Source organism: Podarcis muralis, chromosome Z (assembly GCF_964188315.1).
Source record: "Podarcis muralis chromosome Z, rPodMur119.hap1.1, whole genome shotgun sequence".
Lineage (NCBI taxonomy): Eukaryota > Metazoa > Chordata > Lepidosauria > Squamata > Lacertidae > Podarcis > Podarcis muralis.
In genome coordinates, this window is record NC_135673.1 from 20,680,842 (window position 1) to 20,705,330 (window position 24,489).

Here is a 24,489-nt window from a genome sequence, read left to right on the forward strand (position 1 = left end):
CCTCGCTAAGAGTGGCCTTCACAGAGCTGCGCTTCCAGGCAATGCTTAGAGTGGCCCTGGATGGACAATATAATAAGGTCCCTTATGAAGCAAGACTCTGATTTTGCAGGCAACTGTATGTGGAATATATATCTCATTATCTACAACACAATGCTGGCTTTGTGCAGAACCAACAAATCGATTTATGAAACCCTTGTTTGCGCAGGAAATCAACCTAACTATGGCAGAGAGAAAGAAGTGGCTACAGAATGTTGCTGATGATTTGCTCTCTATACTCTGGCAGCTAGGGAGATTAGGGTGATGAATTTGGATGTATTAGCCATTAATTGTAAAGGGGACTCAGGGATCTAACTTATACAATACACAGGCAACTCCGCTCTCTTTTAACTGTCCCTGTAACAAGGTTTTTGCCAGTTTCGGTTGTGGTTTTACAGTATATTTAGTGTCTGCTGATGTTAAGGATGGTGTCATGGCCTTTAGCTAGCACAATAAAAGTATGATAAAAAAATAATGACACTTGACAGGCTGGAACATGTGCAGAGGATGGTGACCAAGATGATTAGGGGGCCTGGAAACCAAGCTTTACGAAGAACAATTGAGGGAGTTGTGTATGTTTAGCCGGGAAGAAAAGAGACTGAGAGGAGATATGATAGCCATCTTCAAATATCCAAAGGGCTGTCCCCTGGAAGATGGACCAAGCTTGCTTTCTCCTGCTCCGGAAGGCTAGGATCCGAACCAATGGCTTCAAGTTACAAGAAAGGAGATTCCAACTAAACATCAGGAAGAACTTTCTAAGGGTAAGAGCTGTTTGACAGTGGAATAGACTTCCTTGGAAGGTGGTGGACTCTTCTTCACTGGAGATTTTTAAGCAGAGGTTGGATGGCAACCTGCCATGGATGCTTTAGTTTAGATTCCCGCATTGGACTAGATGTGCCTCAAGGTCTGTTCTAACTCTACAATTCTATGATTCTGTGGCACAGCCTGTCCAATACAGGAGATGTAGACTCAATTAAAGTTAGATATTATAAATTTTAATATACAGGTTAGGGAGATGTGGATCAAATAAAGCAGGTTACATATACATCTTTTGGAACTGTACTCAAATAGAAATATTCTGGAAATCCGTTCAAGCTGATATCTCTGATATGTCAGGATATCGTATTCCCTTGAAAGCTAAAATAATTCTGCTCGGTTATCTAAAAGATGATATTCCAGAATATGATTGGCAAATAGTGTTTAACCATATAGCTTCTGCTAGGATCATAAGAGCCAAGAATTGGGGAAGGAGAACATATCTCCTACCATACCTGAACAGATTGAGAAAATTAGGTCCATTGCAAAAGAACACATATAAACCAACCTAATGGTTTTATGGGGAAACTTGGTTTGATTTAGTAAATTGCAAATCAGAATCCCCATGATTCCACAGAAATAAAACCCAGTTGGCAACGAACCGTTGTTTCTTACCAAAGAAGGCATTCAGGAGCTTCTGCACCTGGATGTTGCTCCCAACGGTTCGATAGACGCCTTCGACTGTAATACCTGAACAGCGGGGGGGGGGGGGGGGAGAAAACACCATTACTCCTGAAGCCCTGGCAGATCAGACTTAGGAAGCACTCAATGGCACTCAAAGCTCAATGGCGCCATCTCGTGCACTCACTGAAAATTCAGCAATTGTTTTTCAGGTGGTCGAGGCAGCTGTAACAGAGGGAATCCTTGCCCTGAGCCTGGAAAAGCAGGAACCAGGACGGAACCAAGGCCAGAGTCTTCTTTAAAGATTATTTCAGTCCACCACACTTTCCCCAAGGAGGCTCCATAAATAATATTGCTCTGCAGGCATTTCCTGCGAGCTTTGAGTGTAGTCCAGGAACCAGTATGTGGTATAATTCGTATATGGTGAATGAACTGTTTAAAAATAAAATTTTAAATCCTCTGTGTCAGTTGTTCAGAATCAGCTAAGTACTGTGGACTCCGTTTTTCAAAAGGCAAGCTATGGACTCCCTACTTTTGAAAATTTTGATATTTCTGTTGTAGTTTTTGCTATGCAAGTCGTGCCACGGACCCTCTTCAGGCATAGGCAAACTCGGCCCTCCAGATGTTTTGGGACTACAATTCCTCATCCCTGACCACTGGTCCTGTTAGCTAGGGATCATGGGAGTTGTAGTCCCAAAACATCTGGAGGGCCGAGTTTGCCTATGCCTGCTCTAGGTAGGTTATGTGGACTCCCTGGAGTCTGCAGACCACCAGCTGAGAGCCACTGCTCTATGCAGTTGGTTTGGGAACAATGTGGAAAATTTGTTTCCTGGCTACCCAGTAAACAAACTGAAAACTGTCACAAATTAATTTAAGAGCCTGGTATGGTATAGAAGCTCATTGGGTGACCTTTACCAGTCACCTATTCTCAGCCTAACCTACCCTCACAGGGTTGTTGTGGGGATTAAATGAGGACTAGGAACTTGAAGAGACCAGTGTTTGAATCCTCACTTGGCCATATTCTTGGGATAGGCAGGAAGACAAATCACATCCTTCAGGGTTGCCTCTCAAGGAAGAGGAGGCAGGGCCAACTTTCTAACTCCTCCTCCAACAAGGGGGTCTTTCACTCTTCACCCAGACCAAGCTGTGAGAGTAGAAGACAAGTACCAGCGACATCAGCCAAGTCCACCCCTGCTGCAGGTTACTAAGTGTCTCCCCAAGGACCTCACACATTTGCATTTGGTTATACATTCTACTTATTTATTACATTTATATTCCACTTTTCCTCCAAGTAGCTCAAGGTGGCATGTTCTCCTTCTCTTCTTATCCTCACAACAACCCTATGAGGTAGGTTAGGCTGAGAGGCAGTGACTGGCCCCCAAGGTCATATGCAGTGAACTTCATGGCCAAGTGGGGATTCAACCCCTCATATCTTCTAAGTCCAAGTCTGACACTCTAAACCAGCGACCACTCTGGCTCTCTTAGTCTACAAAGCTAGTCCGATACTCATGAGCACCGAGAACACTTCTTCATTTCCTAAGAACAAGAATTTGTGCTAAGAAATCCACTTTTCTTCTTCAGATGCAGAAAAGCAGAAATCTGTAGGGTGGTTTCCTTGGTGTAGGGGGAGCATGATGCCCCTTAAGGGGAGATTCCTGGAAACAACAGAGCCCACCTTCGCCAGGTACGCTTGGAAACTTGCTTTCTCCAGGATGCAGCATGAAAGGAAATATTCCAGACAGAACCCACTAAGATGTTTAAAGAAAGAATGGCAACATTTGAAGCAGGCCAGTATTTCAGGAAAGCTCCCATTAAATTTGCTCAGCTGTTGCCTGCCAGCCCTTCAAAAGAGTCTGATTGTCTAAGATTTCATCTCGAGCACTGAGCGAAACAGACACCATTTATTTTAATGGCACTTTTATGATAAAGATCTCTAAAACTAAAATAATACCGGGCCCAACTTTTTATTGTGTCACTTTGGGTCATTAAGCTGCCTTGAATTTTCTCCAAGCGATTAAGAAGCGTGTCTATTTCCCACCCCTCCAAAAACAAATTCTAAGATTGCATATTAGGTCACTTTTGCTAGTTAAAAAAACACACACACCAGCCTCTGCTATTCACATTGCAAGCATGTCTGCAAGTTGGACTTCACCACTCTCTTTCTTCAAGTGCTTTTAGACCGCCAGCTGTGCAATCCTGTACATATCTACTTAGAAATAAGTGTCATTGAGTTCAATGGCGCCTACTTCCAAATAAGTGGATTTAGGATTGCAGCCTGCATAAATTACAGAAACTGGAGTTACTGTCTGCAGAAATTGCAGTAGAGTGTGATCGCATCTTGTGTGCATTTATCTTGCACGGGTTTCTTGCAGACTGGTTGTGCATGATAAATCCAGGCAAGGCAGAGAACTTAAAAGCTTGTTTTGTACCAGGTCTACTTTGGGTTTCCAGGCATGAAAATAGCTTTTAAGTTCTGCAGCTAGCAGGGCGCAGAGAGGCAAGGCCCACTCACTGCACCAGCACTGGGATGCTCTCATGAGATCTCACAGGGCCATCAGAGTTCCCACGAGATCTTGCATAAACATCTCTAGTTTTTTTATTTATTTATAGAAATATTTATATGCCACTGTATTATATCACACTATGAAAACATACAGTAAAATCATAATACTTTTAAGAAGCAAGTTAAAAGCAAAATAATTAAAAACACAAACATTGTGGGGGGTGTACTCTTAATTGCCTGCATAGGCCTGGTGGAATAGAGAAGTTTTCAGTCAGTGTTTAAAAGTTGGCACAGAATGCGCCTGCTGAATCTCGAGTGGCAGAGAGTTCCACAGGACTTCCAGAGTTGGCACACTGTGGGCCTTGCCCTCACAAGCAAGGCAGAGAACTTAAAGTCATTTTGTGCCCAATCGACTGACCTGGCGAGAGAAGAGCTTCTTCTTTTCATAATGTTTTTATTTATTTTTCGTGGAACAGAAGATACCTTTTCGGAAAACAACTGTTGCAACAGTAAACAACGAACAACTTGTCCTGATATAATTACAGACTTTTTTCATGCTTTGCAACAAGATTTTGTTTGGTTACTCTAAAAGCTTGCAACACGTTTTCCCATGAGTGTTGGGTGGATTCCTGCCACAGTCTGAACAATTTATGCATTCAGAAACATTTGCCTGATGTTACAAAAGGAGTAGGGGCTGTGTTTGCCCTTTGCCACTCTGACCTGACATGTTAATATCTCAGCCAATGCTACTGACCAGACTCTGGTATACCAAGAATTGATGTCAAACCCAACACCAGTTTTGCAATGTCTGGCTATTTTCATATGGGCAGCTGTATGGAGAAAAGCCACCATGGGGTCATCATAACCTTGTATGGGTTGGATCACAAGCTCAAGTAGTAGGGGAGAGATTTCAATTGTTCTGTTGTTTATCAAACAAAAGAGCTTTCAAACTCTCTGCCTTGCTTGCTGGGCTATGCCTGCTGGGCATGTGGGCTACGGAAATATGGGAGATTCTCTCTTTCCCACCCCCTCACTTGCTAGCCATGGGGTTGCCTCCAAGGATATGGCTATGCATGATTTTCATGTGTATGCAGAACCCCTGAATCCACACACACACCCCTTGAAAAATGCAATCATACTATATAAGAGGGAAGCATCCAGATGCAATGTCTGCAGCACTCACCTTTTGTCTCTACGGCGTTGATGCATCTCCTGACAAATCTGAAGCCAACCTCGTTCAGCTCCACTGTAAAATACAAAAGGCAACAGGAGATTATCTGTCTGTAGCAGGCAGGGACAAGTCAAAGTTCATTCTGTTACAGGAACAAGCGTAGTCTTTCTTTTATTTATTTATTTGTTTATTCCATAAAATTTATACTATACCGCATGGTTGTAAAGGAAAGCCTCAAAGCATTTTCCACATAAAAAAGAAAACAATAGAATTATCAGGGGATGAATTATCTTGATTTTAATATATGTATGTGTTTCCTCTTTTTCTGTAAGTCGTTTTGAGGTGCCTGTGGCAAAAAAAGTGACTAATAACTTTAATTATAATAATCCCCAAGTAATCTCCAAATCTTGGAGAGCTGCTGCCAGTGATAAGAGTGGCAAATTCATCCATTCAAAAATATCAGCAGTGGCAAACCAAGAAGGAGAGGGGGGGAATGGCCTGGGGAGAGGAGAGGTAGCGATCTGAGGACAGTCCCTAGGGGCAGAGACATCTGGAGGGCCACATTTGGCCCCCAAGTCTGAGGTTCTACATCCCCAAGAGTCAATAGAGGCCCCAAATTTAAGAAACTGGTTAGAAAGTCTGGAATATATTGACTCATTTGATTATATTTCGGCTGCAATCCTGTGCACATTTTCCTGGCAGCGAGTCCTACTGGGCTCAGCAGGGCTTACTTCTGAGAATTGCCAGTGACTGGACTTCAGCTCCCTTCCAGCTCTACAATTCTATGATTCTATTTATGGGATTCCAATGTTAGGGAAGGACATGAGCAGATGTTTAGTATTAGTAATTATGATATATTGTTATATAAAATGGAATGGCCATTTTAATCAGAGTATTCCTATGGAGTTATTACTAGCACTAAGTGGGTTTCCTCCCACTACCACCCCATCCCCACCCTGCAAATTATGGCTATAAACTATTTAGTCAGGCTTTTGATGCTGGGGTCTTTTTACGGAAGCTAAAAATAAGATTATTTAATTATGTTGCTATGGTAGCAGATCCATCTAATGTATTATTCCTGCTCGGTTTCTTCTTGTAATCGGGTGTATAATGAATAGGCCCAAACGCATTTAAAAATATCCTATGGGAGCTCTTTAGGGCCTTAATGAGGGCGCATTCAGACACGGGGAATGTTGTATTACCTCCTTTCCTGGTTATAGTATTAGTGCGTCTGTCCCTCTGATGTTCCTCTCACACTGCAATGCCTGTTGCATTGTGGAACTGCAACTTTTTGTGGTTTTTTGACTCATATACTAGCACCTTGCAAAAAATTTCATGTTCGCACCAGTGGGTGTTGTGGGAGACAACAAGGGACATCACTGGACAACGCTACTATTCCCCCACACCCTTTCTACACTTGCCTACAGTTGTCCCCTCATGATTCACCCATAAAAAAACCAGAAAGTACTGTGTGCTGGTGTGTGTTTTTGCACACACCCACCCCCCAAAAATAATCAGTTTACTCCCGTGATTTTCTAGGTTGACTGCAAATGGATTTTTTTCTCCTTGAATCAAACAGCATGGAAATGAGCAGTATATCTCATTTCTTTCCCAGCAGTGGCTTTTACATGTGAAAGCTCAGATATAATGTAGAAATTAACAGCTAGGGAAACATGGAGGGAAACAGGACTCTTCTTCATGAACTTTGGCTTCCAGATGTTACAATGAAGGATTCAATTCATTTCTCTTTCCTCAGATGTCCTGCACAAGGAAATCTTGCCTTTACTACCTTTGAAGCTAAAATAATATATACTTCATTATGTTACTATTGTAGCAGATCCCTAACATACTTAACTCTTCTCCTATTTCTTTTTTGTAATCTGCTGTGTGATGATATTACCGAGTGTCTTATGTCACACCACACCCATTGGAGTGAACATGAGGTTTTGTTCAAGGTGCTAGTATATCCGTCAGAAAGACACAGTGAGAGGGACGGAAGGAGTAGAATTATAAGCAGGGGAACAAACACTACGTTCCCCATGTCTGAATGTACCCTAATCAAGGTATGCCTGGTAATATTAAAGAATTCCTACAGCATCTTTTTAAATGCATTCGATTCTACAAAGTCAGTAGCTGCAATATGCAGCACGCCCAGTAGAGAGCAGCAATGGGCATCTATTTGAAACTGCACACAGTGCAGGTTCATTAGGTGATACAAGTCTTATCTGGTGAGACGCGCTTGTTAGAGCTCCCTTAAATTATGTGTTAGGGGGGCTCCTATTTCTTTTAGTTTCTTTCTAATTCTTCCTTTTATCAAAGGTAGTGCATGTTTCTGTGTGTGGCAGCCAGAGATTCTTACATTAGAGAAATTGAAGCCAGAGTCGTAGAGTGGCAAAACCAATGCCTCTGGGAAACTCTCAAGCATGATTCGAGAGCACAATAACACTCTCCCTCCCTGTGGTTTCTGGCAACTGGTATTCAGAAGTAGAGCCATCATGGATAGCACCCATGAATTTGTCCAATCCTCTTTGCTGTGCTGTGTGCTGTGTGAAGAAGGGTTTTCTTTTATGTGGCCCTAATATGGATGGAAAACTTTTCTATGTCCGCTTTCTCCAGGCCATGCATAATTTCATAACCTTCCATCATGGCGCCTCTTGGTCGCCTTTCCTGGAAACTTAAAGTTTCCAAACGATGCAACCTTTCTTCATAAGGGAGTCGCTCCATCCCCTTGAACATGTGGGTTGCCCTTTTCTGAACCTTCTCCCCAACTCTGAAATATCCTATCTGAGGTGGGTGGGTGGCCACTTACAGCCCATACTCTCCTCAGCCTCCCTCTGCCTGGCTGCAGTATAAACATCACATAGTGCTGTTTCATGGGCCCTCTAGGAATCATAACTGAAGGGAGGTGGACACTGTTACGAGTTGTGATTCCTTCACTGTTGGGGGTTAGACTGGATGGCCCTTTGGGTTCCTTCCAACTCTACCATTCCATGATTCTACACCAAGGATTTTTAAGACTATGAGGAAGATACATCAGCCACCATGGAAAGGGTCAAGCAAGCTAAGTGCCAAGATACCTGCATCCAGAACATTTTGCCTGCTCTTCCAAAGCAGCTCGCGCGCGCGCACACACACACACCCCTTATGCATGCTTTTGAAAAGCACAAATGGCTGGCAAAAGTGTGTGCACTTATATAGGGGTTATCTGGGATCTACCTGAGTCATAGACCAAAATGGGAGCTACTTACTTTCTTCCTGCTTTGTGATGGGACTGTGGTAGATCTAAATAAAAGCAAAAGTACATTAAAAAGATGGCAAACACGTTGACCCTTGAAGAATCAAATTGACTGAAAGACAGGATATAAGACAGTATAATCACCTCTTGCACAGGGGACATGTTCCAGAGATGGTGCACATAAGCAAAAAAACATATGCTTGAACTGCCCCCTTGGAACAGCCCCTGCATGAGCATCCTTACCTTTCCGGAGTCAGGCATTAGGCAAGTCTTGGCCCCACTAAGCAAACAAGGCAAGAGCTCAAAAGCTCTCTGTCTTTCTTACTAGCTTCTGGGAGGCTCCCGTAAGATTTCACAGTGCCATCCGAGTTCTTGCAACAACATCCCAGAGCCCAGAAAGAAAGGCACAGAACTTAAAAGGGGAAACCTGGTGCAAAAGGAGCTTTAAAGCTCTCTATCTTATGCACAATTTATTTGTGAGGTTTCAAATGGCTGGCTTTCAACTGTGTAAGGTTGAAATTGCACAAGTCAATCATGTGCAACGTACTGCAATATAAAAAAATCACACACTGTTTGCAAAGTTCTCCCAAGAGTTGCTGATGTGGACATTGCATGAAAGCCATGGGGAATCACCTCTACCTTCCAGCTGGTGTCGTTTCCTACAGCCGCCTTCCCATATCCATGACGGCAGAGGTTTTAATAGCTTAGGGTTCAGGGTTTGGTATCTGGTCACATGCAGGCTATTCCAGGGAAGCTAAACAAACCCAGGAACAATCCCCACAGGGAGTGGACTTTTTCCAGATTGCAGGGAAAGAAAATGCTCACATGGTTAGGGCAGGGGTGGCTATCCTGTGGCGTGGCCCTCCCAATACTGCTGGACTGCAGCTCCCATAATCTCTTGCCAGTGGTGACCATGCTATGTGCAGCTGATGGGGGGGGGGGTCAAAGGTTATCCACCCCTGGAGGTGAAATTGCAAGGAACTGAGACTATCAAAAAGTCACAACACTTTTACTTTTAAAAAATCCTCTAACATTATAAAATAAAATCCTTTTTTAAAAAATAAACATACTGCAAATCATTCAGACTGCAGCTTTATTAATGCCAAGTTTATGGAAGTGCACATTTATCATAAGAATATAAGGAGAGTCCTGCTGCCCACTGGCCCATCTAGTCCAGCATCCTGTTCTCACAGGAGCCAACAAAATGCTCCAATAGGAAACCCACAAGCAGGACCTGGGTGCAAGAGCACACTCCTCCCCCCCTCCTTTGGCTTCCAAAAACTGGTATTCAGAAATGGAGGGAGAGAATAGCCACCACAGTTAGTAGCCATCAATATCCATCTCCTACATGCATTTGTCTAATGCCGACACTTTTAAAGCCATCCAGATTGGTGGCCATCACTATCTCCCACAGGAAGGAGTTCCAGTTTAACTATGTGCTGCACGGCTAAGGACCCTTTTCTATACCGTGGATCTTTCAACATTCACCTTCACTGGATGTCCATGAGTTCTATAAGAGATGGAGAAATATTTTTTTTTATTCCCTTTCTCCATCCCAGGCCTATCTTTATTAACTCCAATCATGTCGCCACACTCAGCCTCTTCCTCCTGCAATGTCAAATGTAATGGAGAAATGAACAATTCAAGAGGCTATCCCTAAAAACTTTGCCAAATTCGAGTTTGAACGTTTTCAAAGGCTGCCCCTGGGAACGGTCAAGCAAATGTTTGAAAGTTTTGAAAAAGGAGAGTCATTATTTCACTTTTCGAAACCAGCTAAAACGCTTCTCACTGAAACATCATTACTTAAAAAACACCATGCAAGTTAACTTAAAAAGGGGAGGTGGGGAATAGCTAAGCTGTGGCCCTCCAGAGTTTGTTGCAGTCCGCCTCCCAGCAGTCAGCACAACCAGTTGTCAGAGGTGGTCCAACATCTGGATTACATCCCCACCCCTGTGGCAGTGGAAACTCCATCAAAACACACAACTGGGGGCAGCATTTTTAATACTTACTGGCTCTTTCCCATCCATGGCCTCCATCCAGAGCCGACGATTTGCTTCTGAAGGGGCTTGCAAGGTGATGGGCCCAGGTCTGCAAGAGATTGAACAAGGGTAAAAACAAAGAAAGTTTTTCTCTCCATGAAGCAACAAGACTGAATCAAAAATTACAGTGCTTAATCTTTCTCCAGGCAACTCGCACCAAGGACTTTGCACATGCTTTTAATACAAGTGTTTGCTCTGCACTTCAATGAAAAATTTGGAGATGGAACATAAATGCATACAAAAAACTGGTTGTGCAGGATGCAAAGAGCAGGAAGCAGCTTCTTTTTTCTAGTAGCTGGAAAAGCTTGAGTGGCAGCATAATTAACTTATGCAATCACAGAACTGTGGAGTTGGAAGGTACCTCCAAGGGTCATCTAGGCCCGCCCCTTGCAATGAAGAACCACAGCTAAATACAATATTGTCAGAACTGGAATTTGTCAGCAAGTTTGACCCTATTCGTCTAGCTTTTCTAACTTGCAGCTGGTGTCAAGTGAGTGTAGCTGGTGGTCTTCTTGGCACTGTTGGCAACCACCTGGAGTTTTATTAGTTATTGTTTTGAATTCTTGCAATAAGCCTGGCTGAGTTTGTTTACTTGTTTTGAATAGATTTGCAGTATTATTTTTTCCATTTGTATTTTTTCAGGTGCCTTGGGTTGTTGTTTTGGCAAGATTAAGCAGGATATTCATTTAAATACACAAGCACCACCAACTCTGTGCTGTTACTAGTGATTGCTGACATAGTCACTATGCTTATTCAGCTTTGCACAGATTGAACCAATCACATTTCGTGGACTTTTGGGGCAATACATATTTATACTGCAAATATTTCACCAACTTCATGCAACTGAGGAAGTGGGTTACTGTTCCTTAATAAACTGGACAGCTTTGAATACTAGCAAAATGCTTTTCTTCTTTCCCTGGTGGGATATGGAATGGGGGGAAATACTCTCTGCACTAAGGGAAATCCAACATTCTGGGAATCTGTAGAAATGTTTGCCAATAGAAGTAAAGTTACAGGGAACCAGGCAGAGGGCCTTCTTGTTGGCCGTACCCTGTGGAACGCCCTCCCATCAGATGTCAAATAAATAAACATCTATCTGACTTTTATAAGACATCTGAAAGCAGCCCTGTATAGGGAAGTTTTTAATGTTTGATGTCTTATTGTGTTTTAATTTGTTGGAAGCTGCCCAGAGTGGCTGGAGCAACTCAAGTCAGATTTCAATTTCAATTTCAGCCTGTTCTGTTCATGTCTGTTCTGTTCTGTTCTTGTAATGAGGGAACCGCCAGAAGGCCCTCAGCCCTGGATCTCAGTGTCTGGGCTGAACGATGGGGGTGGAGAAGCTCTTTCAGGTATACAGGACCAAGGCCGTTTAGGGCTTTAAAGGTCAGCACCAACACTTTGAATTGTGCTCGGAAACGTACTGGGAGCCAATGCAGATCTCTCAGGACCGGTGTTATGTGGTCCCGGTGGCCACTCCCAGTCACCAGTCTAGCTGCCACATTCTGGATTAATTGCAGTTTCCGGGTCACCTTCATAGGTAGCCCCACGTAGAGCGCATTGCAGTAGTCCAAGTGGGAGATAACTAGAGCATGCACCACTCTGGCAAGACAGTCCGTGGGCAAGTAGGGTCACAGCCTGCGTACCAGGTGGCCCAGGAGGAAGAAGCAGAAACACTGTATAACAATGCCCCCAGCTCCCAGCCCCTCTAGACGTTCCAGAAGGATCCCTTCCAATCGGGATTCAGGCCTCATCATGGGACTGAAATTGCCTTGGTCGCACTGGTTGATGATCTCTGGCAAGCTAGGGACAAAGGTGAGAGTTGTTTCCTAGTTCTGCTGGATCTCTCAGCGGCCTTTGATACAATCGACCATAACATCCTTCTGGACCGTCTAGAGGAGCTGGGGGCACTGTTATACAGTGGTTTCGCTCCTTCCTCCTGGGCCATGTTCAGAAAGTGGGGGGGGGGGGGAATGAGTGTTCAGACCCTTGGGCCCTCACTTGTGGGGTGCCTCAGGGTTCCGTCCTCTCCCCCATGCTTTTTAACATCTATATGAAGCCGCTGGGAGAGATCATCAGGGGGTTTGGACTGGGTGTCCATCAATATGCAGATGATATCCAGCTCTACCTCTCTTTCAAATCAGAGCCAGTGAAGGCGGTGAAAGTCCTGTGTGAGTGCCTGGAGGAAGTTGGAGGATGGATGGCGGCTAATGGATTGAAGCTGAATCCTGACAAGACAGAAGTACTGTTTTTGGGGGACAGGGGGCGGGCTGGTGTGGAGGACTCCCTGGTCCTGAATAGGGTAACTGTGCCCCTGAAGGACCAGGTGCGCAGCCTGGGAGTCATTTTGGACTCACAGCTGTCCATGGAAGTGCAGGTCAATTCTGCATCCAGGGCAGCTGTCTACCAACTCCACCTGGTACGCAGGCTGAGACCCTACCTGCCCACCGACTGTCTTGCCAGAGTGGTGCATGCTCTAGTTATCTCCCACTTGGACTACTGCAATGCGCTCTACGTGGGGCTACCTTTGAAGGTGACTCGGAAACTACAACTAATCCAGAATGCGGCAGCTAGACTGGTGACTGGGGGCGGCCGCCAAGACCACATAACACCGGTCTTAAAAGACCTACATTGGCTCCCAGTATGTTTCCGAGCACAATTCAAAGTGCTGGTGCTGATCTTTAAAGCCCTAAATGGCCTTGGCCCAGTATACCTGAAGGAGCGTCTCCGCCCCCATCGTTCTGCCCGGACGCTGAGGTCCAGCACCGAGGGCCTTCTGGCGGTTCCCTCATTGCGAGAAGCAAAGCTACAGGGAACCAGGCAGAGGGCCTTCTCGGTAGTGGCGCCCGCCCTGTGGAACGCCCTCCCATCAGATGTCAAAGCGATAAACAACTACCTGACATTCAGAAGACATCTTAAGGTAGCCGCCCAGAGTGGCTGGGGAAACCGAGCCAGATGGGCGGGGTACAAATAATAAATTGTTGTTGTTGTTGTTGTCGTCGTCATTGGTGTCAAAAGCCGCTGAGAGATCCAGCAGAACTAGGAAACAGCTCTCACCTTTGTCCCTTGCCTGCCGGATATCATCGACCAGTGCGACCAAGGCAGTTTCAGTCCCATGGTGAGGCCTGAATCCCGATTGGAAGGGATCCAGATGGTCCGCATCCTCCAGGCATGCTTGGAGTTGTTCAGCAACCACCCGCTTAATCACCTTGCCCAAGAATGGTAGATTTGAGACTGGGCGATAGTTGGCCATATTGGCAGGGTCCAAAGATGTTTTTTAAGAAGCGGTTTAATGACCGCCTCTTTCAGCGGGTCTGGGAAGGCTCCCTCACAGAGGGAAGCATTCACCACCCCGCAGAGCCCATCGCCCAACCCTTCCCAGCTTGCTTTTATTAGCCAGGATGGGCAAGGATCAAGGAGACAGGTGGTCGGTTTCACTCGTCCAAGCAGCCTGTCCACATTCTCGGAGGTAACAGATTAGAACTGATCACACGCAACTTGACTAGACAGAACACTAGCACTCTCCTGCCCTGGCTCTGCTCCCACGGTGGAGTCTATCTCTTCTGAGTGACTTTTATCTGCAAAAAACTTTGCAAAAGCATTGCAGGAGATCTTGGGGTCCCTACCAGGCCTCGGTAATGAAGCTGGTTCCGATAGATTGCGAACCACCTGAAAGAGTCTCCTGCTGCTGTTTTCTGCAGATGCAATAGAGGCGGTGAAGAAGGTCCTCTTCGCCGTCGCCATTGCCACTTGGTAAGCTCAACATTGAGCTCTAGCCCGTGTCTGATCTGATTCAGAATGAGTTTTCCACCACCGGCACTCTAGCCATCTCAATGATTGTTTCATCACCCTCAGCTCCGGGGAAAACCACAGGGCTGTCCGGGCTCCATGCAATCTGAGAGGGCGCTTCAGAGCCAGACAGTCAATAGCCACCAGGGAATCAGCTGAAAGACCATCAACTTGGGATAAAGCATCCCCTACCACTCTCTGGAAGCCAATTGGATCCATTAAGTGGCAGGTGCGGACCATCCAAATCGGTCCCACCTCCCTGCAGAGGGGAAGGGTAATAGAGAAGTCCAGTTGCACCAGGAAGTGATCTGACTATGGCACTTCTTTTGTTTTGCTTTTACTTAGTGTCAGATCACCAACATCCGTAGAGGTAAACACCAGGTCTAAGGCATGTCCGCGGCTATGAGTTGCGCCAAACTTATTCAGGGACAACCCCATGGAGGCCATGCTTTCCATCAAGTCCCGAGCGGCCCCTTGTAAGGTCGTGTCAGCATGGCTGTTAAAATCCCCCAGGACAACCAAACTAGGTTTCTCCAGGAGCACATCTGCCACGACCTGAAGGAGCTTGGGCAGGGAATCCTTGGTCAGCAGGGAGGTCGGTACACCAAAAGGAATCCTGTACTGCCCCTATTGCCCAACTTCCAGAACATGCACTCAGAAAACTGGGTCTTCCCAATAGGATGCCTGGTGCAAACTTATGCCTTCCTAAAAATCTCTGCAGACCCCCCTTCCCACCCACATGGCCTGGGTTGCTGTGCGTAAGAGAAACCTGGTGAACAAGCAGCGGCAAGGACAGGCCCATCTGCTTCATCCAAGCAAGTCTCTGTCACACATGCCAGGTCAAATCCTCCATCCACAATCAGGTCGTGGATGGCAGTGGTTTTATTCATCATTGACCTGGCATTGCACAGCAACACTTTCAGGTCATGTGGGTTTCCCTTGCTGATTCCAGTATCCTTCCGGTCAGGACCAGACCCGGAGGTAGGCAGGGATAGTCTTCCAACAACGACTAAGCCTGCCTTCTCGGTAATGACATGGTCTGGTCTTAGTGCACGTCCTCCTCCTGCCCATGATCACTGAGATCGGGTGTCACAATACACCCCCCCTGCGTCTCAATGTCAATTCTGTTGGCTGAGGCCCACTCCCAGGCAGCCCTGACCATTTCCCCTTAAAAAGCAAAATACAAACTATACAATAACTTAACAAAATAATGAAACTATTATGCAATAACGAAACAAAGCAAGAAACAATTATGCTAAAATTAAACTACTCCCCACCCCAACTAAACATTTATCCCACCCAAAACAGAAATAAAATAACAAAATAGTATTATATTATAAAAAACCACCATTTGAGGTGCAGCAGATTAAGAACACTTAAAACATTTAAATCCATTTTTGCCACTTGCTGCTCAGAGTATGTGTGGGTGCAGGCCCCGCCCCCTAGGCTCGATGAAATTGGCTGGGAGCGGTCTTCCCAAACACTCAACAGAAGCAACAACAGCAGCAACAACTCAATCCCACTGGCAGGAACCATTGGAGGTCTGGCTCTCCGCTCACACTACCACTGTCTTTGCTCAGGCTCGTAAAACTTCACCCAAGAGCTGCCCATGCATTTCTAACTTATCTTAACTATCTGGAATACACATTTAATAAATAAGAACATAAGAAGCCGCCTTATACCGAATCAGGTCACTGATCTTTCTAGTCAGCATTGGATGTGGAACTTTCTGCATGTAAAGCAGAAAGATGCTCCACCACTGAGCAACAGCCTTTCGCTAAATGGTAAGTTTCTAGTCCCCATGGACCTGTGATTTATTGTTGTCTTACTTTTTTGTTTTGTTTTTAAATTCTTCCGGTACTTTACTATGTATTAATTTTAAAGCTGTAATTTCTATGTCCTGTAAACTCACTTTATAACAGGTGGTAAAGAAAGATTTTTAATAAGTCCCCCCCCCCCCGCCTGTGCAATTTTTGAAGGAAATGCAAACTTAAAGAGTTGAAAACCTGCCAGGAGTTTGGATTACCTTTCCAGCGTCTCAATGTCAAAACAAAATCTTTTGTCTATGGAGTCTGTCTTCCTCCTCACACAGGACTTCAGCATCAGGTGTAAGGTGCCCTGAGAAGAGAATTTACAGAAAGCAAAAGAGGGAGAGGGAGAATAGTTGATCTCACTTTTAAGATCCCAGGCTTAGAGGGAAAAGCAAATCAATCCATGCAAATGGGAAGAACTCTAGCAAGGCTGGCATTGAAATGAAGCTGGGTCAGAAGGCAAGGAGAACAGGTGGTCATCTGTAAGTGTTTATAGGGAAGCAACAAAAAGCAGCACCCCAAATCACCACCACTTTGCATGCTGAGCTTCTAAATGTCTACATTGGTCGCCAGTTTGCTTCTGGGCCCAAATCCAGGTGCTCTTGTTGGTGTTTAAGGTCTTAAATGACTCAGTCGTGAAAAACCTGAAAGGCAACCTCCTTCCCTACAGACCTTTTTGTGTGCCGAGATTGACAGAGGGAACCCTTTTGGTAGTTCCCCCACCCTCAGAGGGGGTGATAGCTCAGGGGAAGAGGGCCTTCTCTGTGGCAGCCCCTAAGAGAGCTGCACCAGGCTCCTTCACTAAACAGCTCTTGGAGAATGCTGGAGATGCGCCACTTCGCCCTGAGCTATTGGCACTTGAGAAGTGTATTTTTAGTACTCACTCGTTTTTATAAATTGTTTTAAACTGTTTTAATACAGTCGTGTTTAATACACCCTGTGTCCCAAATGCATCATTGCGCCTAGAGGCTAATCTTCCTTCGGTAGAATTATGGATCTGGCGCAGGACACTTAACTATTGGCTTCGCCTAAACTCAAATCCCCCTGGTCTAATATTCTTAGTGCTGTAAGATTGTCACAAGAGCACCTGGACTAAAATTGTCTATCAAAAGCTTCATTCTTGTGGTCTATCACCACAACAGCTAGTCACTTTGGGTTTTAGTAAAGCAAACAGTCTAATTTGTCAGCACCTAAATGATATTGAGCGTCAGAACAACTTGGCCACAATAAGGAAATTTCACCCATGGTATGACAATTTTCCACTTTCCCATTTCGACTCTCTGGCACCCTTTCTGCATAACCTAGCAATTCTAAAATATAGACGCACTTTTACTCTTACAAGATTGATTGTATTGCCCTCGGCTGTACTTGAGAGACAATTCCAACAGGTTCCACACAAAAATGCTTATGTCCCTGTGGAGATGGCAGTTCCGAATCGGTGGCGCATGTCCTTCTGGCTTGCACTCTTTATAAAGACTTGAGGAATGAGATTATCACCCTCTTTTATTGTCCATTCCAGGTCGCCCAGCCACTGCCACAGTGTCCTTTCTCTTGGCAGATCAAGATGAGCAGGTGACAGCAAACGTTATAATTGCCGCAGCTAAGGTTTTTAGCTGGGGCAATTAGAATAATATCCATTATTTGACTATTGATTCAAAACCCTTAACTGTATTTTATATAATTGACTTTTTATTTCTATTCTTTCTATCTCGTATTGTTGTTTTATTGCTATGACCAATGGCTGATGCAAATAAAGATTCATTCATTCATTCAATACAGTCGTGCCTTAGTTTTCAAACAGCTTAGTTCTCAAACATTTTGGCTCCCAAACACCACAAACTCAGAAGTGAGTATTCCGGTTTGCGAACTATTTTTGGAAGCCAAACGTCCAACAGGGCCTCCATAGCTTCCAAATGGCTGCAGGAGCTTCCTGCAGCCAATTAGAAGCTGTGCTTTGGTTTCTGAATATTTTGGAAGTCGAACGGACTTCTGGAATGGATTCCATTCGACTTCCAAGGTATGACTGTACTGTGTTTTAATGTTGTAATCCACCCGGGACCTTAAGGTGAAAGTTGGCTAATAACAATACATACAACATGTCAAAAGGTCAGATGCAGAAATTTGCAGTGTTGTCCAAAAACCACAAGCTGCAATTGCCACCAGAGAGTTAGTTTTAAATGCTTCCCAAAGCATTAAGTAGGATTTCACTTACTTGCTTTGACCCTGGCTTCTGCTCCATGTGTGTCATCCTGAACACCTTTGCCTCTTTCTCATACTGGCAGTAGTATTTGACCCATGAGATGCCCAGGGCCCCTGCATCAAAGTCCAGAATTGAACAAATTTAACAGAAGCTGCCCAAGGTACATCTCTTACTTGCATGCAATATCTGGTGTAAAAAAAAGAGAGAGCTTTTAAATAGGGCTTGTTCCAGCAGGACAACCTGGGAATGGACACAAGGAAATAGTGCATGGGATAGGAGACCCTGCACTTAAGAGCGTAAGAAGAGCCTACCAATGACCCACCTACTCCAAAATCTTGTCGTCACAGGTAGACTGCCCCTGGGCTTGGAGGTTCCAGAACAGCACCAGAAGAGCCCTGCTGGAGCAGGCCAACAGCCCCATCTAGTCTAGCATCCATCATTTTGTTTGTCCTTTTCTGAACCTAGCACCATTCAAAGGGACATGCTATCCAAGAGCACACAGAGCAGCCATCCCACTGTTCAACCTCAATGAGGTTAATCCTTGGCCATCCCCTTGACAGTAAGCAAACCACCTGGCATTCTTCTTCCCTGCTTTTGTTAGCAGGCAAAGACACCTGTAAAGAATTGAGGGAAGGGAACTAATATTCCAAGCTGTTAAAACAGATGCATTCCCTCCACACAGCAAAGTCGTAGCAGATTCTGCCAGTTCCGTCCCATAATTGTTCTGAGCCCTTTAGCTCCATTCTGAGAAGAAAGTCTGATTAGAGATCTGGAAGTCCAAATCTTGGTGGAAGAACAAGGTTCTGTGCAGAAAACTTTTTTAAAAGCTTCCAGTATGACTGCATCTCATGCAGTATTTGGCTCCAGAGGTTCTGTTTATACATAAAAGTTATGTATTGCCAAACCTCTGGAGAAACAAAGAGAATCCCCTATACTTCCAGCAGACCTTGCCACCCAAGCAAAGTAGAGAGCTTGAAAGCTCTTTTCACACTATGTAACCCAAAGGGACCCAGCACAAAAGGGCTTCTAAGCTAGCTCTCTCTCTTGCTTGAGGGGCAAGGCCTGTTCAGTGCATTGGCTCTGGAAGGCCAAGGATGCTCACGTGAGATCTCAAGGGAACTCAAGCAGCCCTACAAGATCTCATGAGAGTATCCAAGATCTCATGAGAGTATCCCACCACCTGCAGAAAGGCAGAGAACTTAAAAGCTCTTTCCAGACCAGGTAACCCCAAGCAAGCTTGGCATATAAAGAACTTTTATGCTCTCTACCTTGCTTAGGATTTAACTTGAACAATTTCAACTAGCCTACCTTCAATTTTATTTTTAAAAAAAACATACGAGTTTTTTCTCCACTGTAAGAACTAGTTGAAATCCATGTTAAGAGGTCTAGTAGAGTCCCTCCTGACTTCTGACTCTCCCCTCTTTTCCTTCAAGCCTGTGATGTGCTACCAATCCATCACTGGCTGGAAGGGAGATGAGTGATGAGCAGAAGCTATTTCTGAAATTTTGCGGGCTGGCAGTGAAGAGGAAATATGGCCTGGAAAAATGTGGAGAACATTTCTGGCATAGTGGAATCTCAAATGTCCAGAGCTAAGTCCGGCAGAAGTTGATTCTGGACGCCTCCCTTATAGAATGAAAGAGTTGGAAGGGCCCAAAGGGTATCTTCTAGTCCAACCCCCTGAAATGAATCATTGCTAAAAAGATACCTGGACAGATGGTCAGCCAACCTCTGCTTAAAAACCTCCAATGAAGCAGTCTGCCCACCTTCCAATGTCACCAAATCATAGAATTGGAAGGTGCTCCCAAGGGTTAACTAGTCCAGTCCCCTGAAATGCAGGAACCACAGCAAATCCCTCAAGGGATCCCCTTGGCAGACACTTACATTTTTCTTGCGAATACAGGTAGCCTTCTATGGTCGGTTTCCCAGGGAGCTTGCAAGTGAGAGGAGCTTCCTTCATCCTCTTCTTGAGGTCTTCCAACTCTTCCCGTGTGCTGCTGAAGTGATTTCTGGTCTGTAAAAGCAATGGGGGAAGAAGAAGACTACTTAGTTTGGACATAACAGCATGAAAGCAAAAGCTTAAGAATCTGACATTCAGCTAAAGTGCCTGTGCCAGTCGTTGGCAACTTGCTGTCTTCTGGATGGATTGGATTACAATGCATGCTGCCTGGGGCTGAAGGGAGTTGTAGCTCAAACCATCTCTTCAAAAATAATAGACTGAGGGCTGCCTTGCAAGATGAGAACAAAAAGTCCCTCAAGTGCAGCCCTCTGCATCAAAAAAACAGCTGACAGAAAGTGGACGGCAGCAGTACGTAGGGGCAAACAGCACAGTTGCAACTTATGAGCATTTAACTTTCACAATTTCAACCTTGCGCTACTAGGTTGAAATTGCGCAAATTAAATGCCCACAAACTGTACGCTCTCTGCCTTGCTTACCAGATGAGGCCTGGTCGGGGCACCAGCACCAGAAAGGTAAAGATGTTTGTGCCTGGGCAGTTCTAAAGGGATGGTTTTTCCATATATGCAAAACCCTTGGAACGGAACACCTGAGCACAATGCAGTCAATGCAGTCACTGAATGGGGGAAAGGCTGTGAACATTCTCCCTGCTTTCATCTACCAAAGCATAGCCACAGGTTTTCCCTGGAGTTCCTGGACTGCAAGCACTGGGCCAGATGATCCTTGAGGGCCTCTTCCACCTCTATTCAGTTTCTCAAAGGCACCAGATTGCTGGTGCCCAAGTCATTCCAGCAGTCACTAAACAGCAAGAACACACAGGTCTCTTGGTTGCCAGAAATAAGTGTGGACAAACAACTCTCTGCTGAAAAGAGATAGGTGGGAAGGCAACTACTCAGATGATGGCCTCTGTTAGCAACAAAGCAGCCACATGGGGAATCAAGTCGCCTTGCAAAAAGAATGGAAGAACAAACACAATTTGCAATGCAGCAGATTCCTGGTCAAAGTGGAGCCTGGGAAAGACTGCAAGTCCGTAGTCCAGAAACTGGTGGGAAGTTCATAAAATTATGCATGGCCTTGAAGAGGTGGATAGAGAACCCCCCTTCTCTGCCCCAATAACATTAGAACCTGTGGACATCCAATGAAACTGAATGTAGGAAGATTCAAGAAATACTTATGCATGTAGTTAAACTATGGAACTATCTCCCACAGGAGACAGTGATGGCCACCAAACTACATGACTTTAGAGGACTAGAGAAATTCATGGAAGAGGAGGAAGCTATCAAAGGCTACTAGCCACAATGGCTATGCTCTGCCTTTGCAGTTGGATGCAGCAATGCTTCTGAATGCTGGTTTCCAGAAACCTAGGGAGGGGAGAAGGCTCTTGTGCTCGGGTCCTGTTTCCAGATTTTGCACAAGCAACAGTTCAGCCACTATGTGAAGAGGATGCTGGACTAGACAGGCCATTGGCCTGATCCAGCAGGCTCTTCATATGTTCTTACAAGACATATGGTACTGCACACCGAATAAGCATTTCCGCAGTAGGAGCAAAGGAGGAAGAAAGACAGGATGGCGGGAAGCAAACTCACATTCTGCAGACTGAGCTGAAGTTGTTGCTTATATGGCAGGAAATCCTGCGTCAATTCCACAGTCAGGTTGTTGTAGGTGAAGAGGCTATGGAGGAAAGCCAAGACCTGTGAACAAAAGAGGCAACATTTTCTAAGTTAAAGAGCAGATCTGTGCATCTAGAATCACAGTGCGTAAAAATCCTCCCGGCCTGCTGAATCTATTCTGACAGTTGGACAAGAAAGGCTTAAACAATGGACACATCTCCTTTTCTGGAGAAGCATCTGCTACATATTCTGGAAAAGAGGTTGTCTGTCCTCTATCGGTCTGGACACCTCTCAAGGTAAGTTATGGGGCAGATGGCAGACACCTTTGGAATCAAGATAGCAGACTGATACATGACCTTGGCAAGACTTTGCCTGTTTTCTGGCACAGGTTCAGCCTATCGTAACCAAACTCAGCAAGAGGATTCTCAATGTAGGGACAGCCATTTTTGTCAACATTTGGACAACAGGTGCCATTTTGAAACAATATGGTGGACCAAAAGGTAACTTTAGAATGACTTCACCCCGTTTTCAGCACGATGGGGCCAAACTCACAAATTACACTATCCATTTGAAAGTCAAATATTTTTCGTTTCTATTCTGCTTTTGGAATTCCCCCCTAGTGCCTGCTATAAAAGATTCCAGAATGGCTTTGGGCATGATGCAGAATCAGGAACAACAAATGCTTCTCCTAGCTATGCTCCCATACCTGCATTTGAGAGTCTCTTGCCCTGGCCTCTGGTAAACACGGAATTTCTCCAGGTGTTGGGTGAAATGAGGGAGTTAATGAAGGGAAGGGTGACCAAGAGGTGAGGGTCACGCAACATCTATTCTCAATGTACCTGTGGTTACTCTGCGCTAAAACGGAGCCACGGAGCACTGGGTTCTGCAGCCTTTATATATAAAAGCTGAGCATGTGCAAGTCTTATTTTATTTACTTATTTATTCATTTATTTATATGTCCATTCATTCATTTCATGAAATTTATACACAGCACGACTAAAAAGAAACCTCAAAGCTCTTTGCAAGGAAAATAAAATTCAGTAACTCAAACACTCAGAAAATAAACTCAGCAACACAGTAAAAACAGATTAAAACAGACATCCACATTCTACATCTCTGGACAGGCTTGCCTAAAGAAAACAAAATTTTCTAGCAGGCACCGGAAAAAATGCAGTGAAGGCACCTGCCTGGTGTCAATAGGCAGGGAGTTCCAGAGTGTAGGGGCTGTCCCATTAAAATATTTGAGTTCTTACAAATGCATAATGGGGATTATCTGTCACCTGAAACAGTGCAAGTTCTGCAGATCAAGGAGGTGCATATGGAGAAAGGCAATATTGCAGGTAAGCTGGTCCCAAGTTGTTACGGGTGTTTTATACTAATACTAACACATTGAGCCTGATCCAGTAGCAAACTGGCAACCAGTGCATCATTTTTTATTGTTTATTATGGTTTTGCAAGCCACAGGCAACATCAAGAGAGGCAGTAAGACATTATATGCCACCCCTGTTCAATGGAGATTAAGTTTCTGTAACAAGTGACACAGGCTTCAGTGCCAAATGCAATCTGGAGGGAAACAAAGGTTGCAAGGGTGTTCACTTACAGGCTCCACAATACTAAACTTCTTGCTCTCCTGCACTTCTTGGATCTGATAGACGTATTCCAGGGAAGATTCAAAGAAAACGTGCCGCTCTTTATCCACCTGCATGTCAGCCTATGTGAGAAACAGAATGGGGACGTTAATACAACAGCAGCACGGCTACCTTTACATGTCCTTACAAAGTGTGGTTCTCAAGTGCTGAAAACCTCTTCACCTACCTCTTGCAAATGGGATTCTTTTTTCTTTGAAGATAAATTCAAATGGCGATCCAACATGGAGTAAAACCGCTCCCCATCCTTCTCAAATTTCTTTTTCCGTTCCTAGAAATGGAGGAGATGCAAAATCATTGTGTTGTGAACAACTGTTAAGTACTATTTTTAAGGAACAGATGTCAGGGGTTTCCAGCCTGACCCTAAAAGGCACTCTCCACTGGCTCTGCAAAATTTTAGTAGTGAAGGAAAGGTGCTCTGCATTTGCACAGAGGAATCATTCTTATTAAGGACATGATTACAAGCTTGATTTTTTTAAAAAAGTCTCAGAAGCAAGCACTGGTTACTATATTCCTAACATCTGTACACTTAACGTTCATCCAGACAGCTCAGAATGGCCATGTTTTAACTTCACAACCACCCTGTAGGGAAGTAAGAAAGACTGGAAGATTGTGACTTGGCTCACCCCAAAGAATTCTGGGAGTTGTGGTTTGTTATGGGTGCTGAAAGTTGTCAGGAGACCTCCTTTTCCTTCCCCACAGAACTACAGTTCCCAGAGTTCCTGTGAAGAGGGATTGACTGCTAAACCACTCTGGGAATTGTAGTCCTGTGGGGAAGGAATAGAGGGCCTCCTCAGAACTCTTAGCACCACCATTGCCCCCTGACCATGTACAGAGATATACTGATACTGAGAATGCATGAGCTGAGAATCACCCCTGCAACTATTATGCGGGGAATGCCCTGGGAGCAATTTTGGGGTCCATAAAAGGGACAATTATGTGGTGGTGCCCAGTATGTGGTGAAATACACTAAGTGGTTTGTATGCAGGGAGCTGGACTGTAGAATTCCAATTCTACATTTCTATGATTCCATGAGACTTCTATTCTCCTCCCAGTGCTAC

General features: G+C 44.8%; 1 protein-coding gene across 4 annotated transcripts in view; it reads right to left on the reverse strand.

The window, feature by feature from the left end:
• The window catches only part of OPHN1 (oligophrenin 1), a 115,000-nt gene that overhangs the window by 49,222 nt on the left and 41,289 nt on the right, over nt 1-24,489 (reverse strand). For 2 of the 4 annotated variants that reach the window (XM_077922733.1, XM_077922732.1), the window contains exons 6-16: nt 23,598-23,699; nt 23,383-23,493; nt 21,759-21,863; nt 20,100-20,229; nt 18,231-18,331; nt 16,234-16,325; nt 10,392-10,470; nt 9,871-9,990; nt 8,396-8,429; nt 5,160-5,222; nt 1,468-1,542 (exon numbers count right to left, since the gene is read on the reverse strand). In XM_077922733.1, the coding sequence (XP_077778859.1) occupies nt 1,468-1,542; nt 5,160-5,222; nt 8,396-8,429; nt 9,871-9,990; nt 10,392-10,470; nt 16,234-16,325; nt 18,231-18,331; nt 20,100-20,229; nt 21,759-21,863; nt 23,383-23,493; nt 23,598-23,699 (1,012 nt within the window). The remainder of the gene's footprint in view (nt 1-1,467; nt 1,543-5,159; nt 5,223-8,395; nt 8,430-9,870; nt 9,991-10,391; nt 10,471-16,233; nt 16,326-18,230; nt 18,332-20,099; nt 20,230-21,758; nt 21,864-23,382; nt 23,494-23,597; nt 23,700-24,489) is intronic. The other 2 variants (XM_077922736.1, XM_077922735.1) reach the window with 1 other exon arrangement.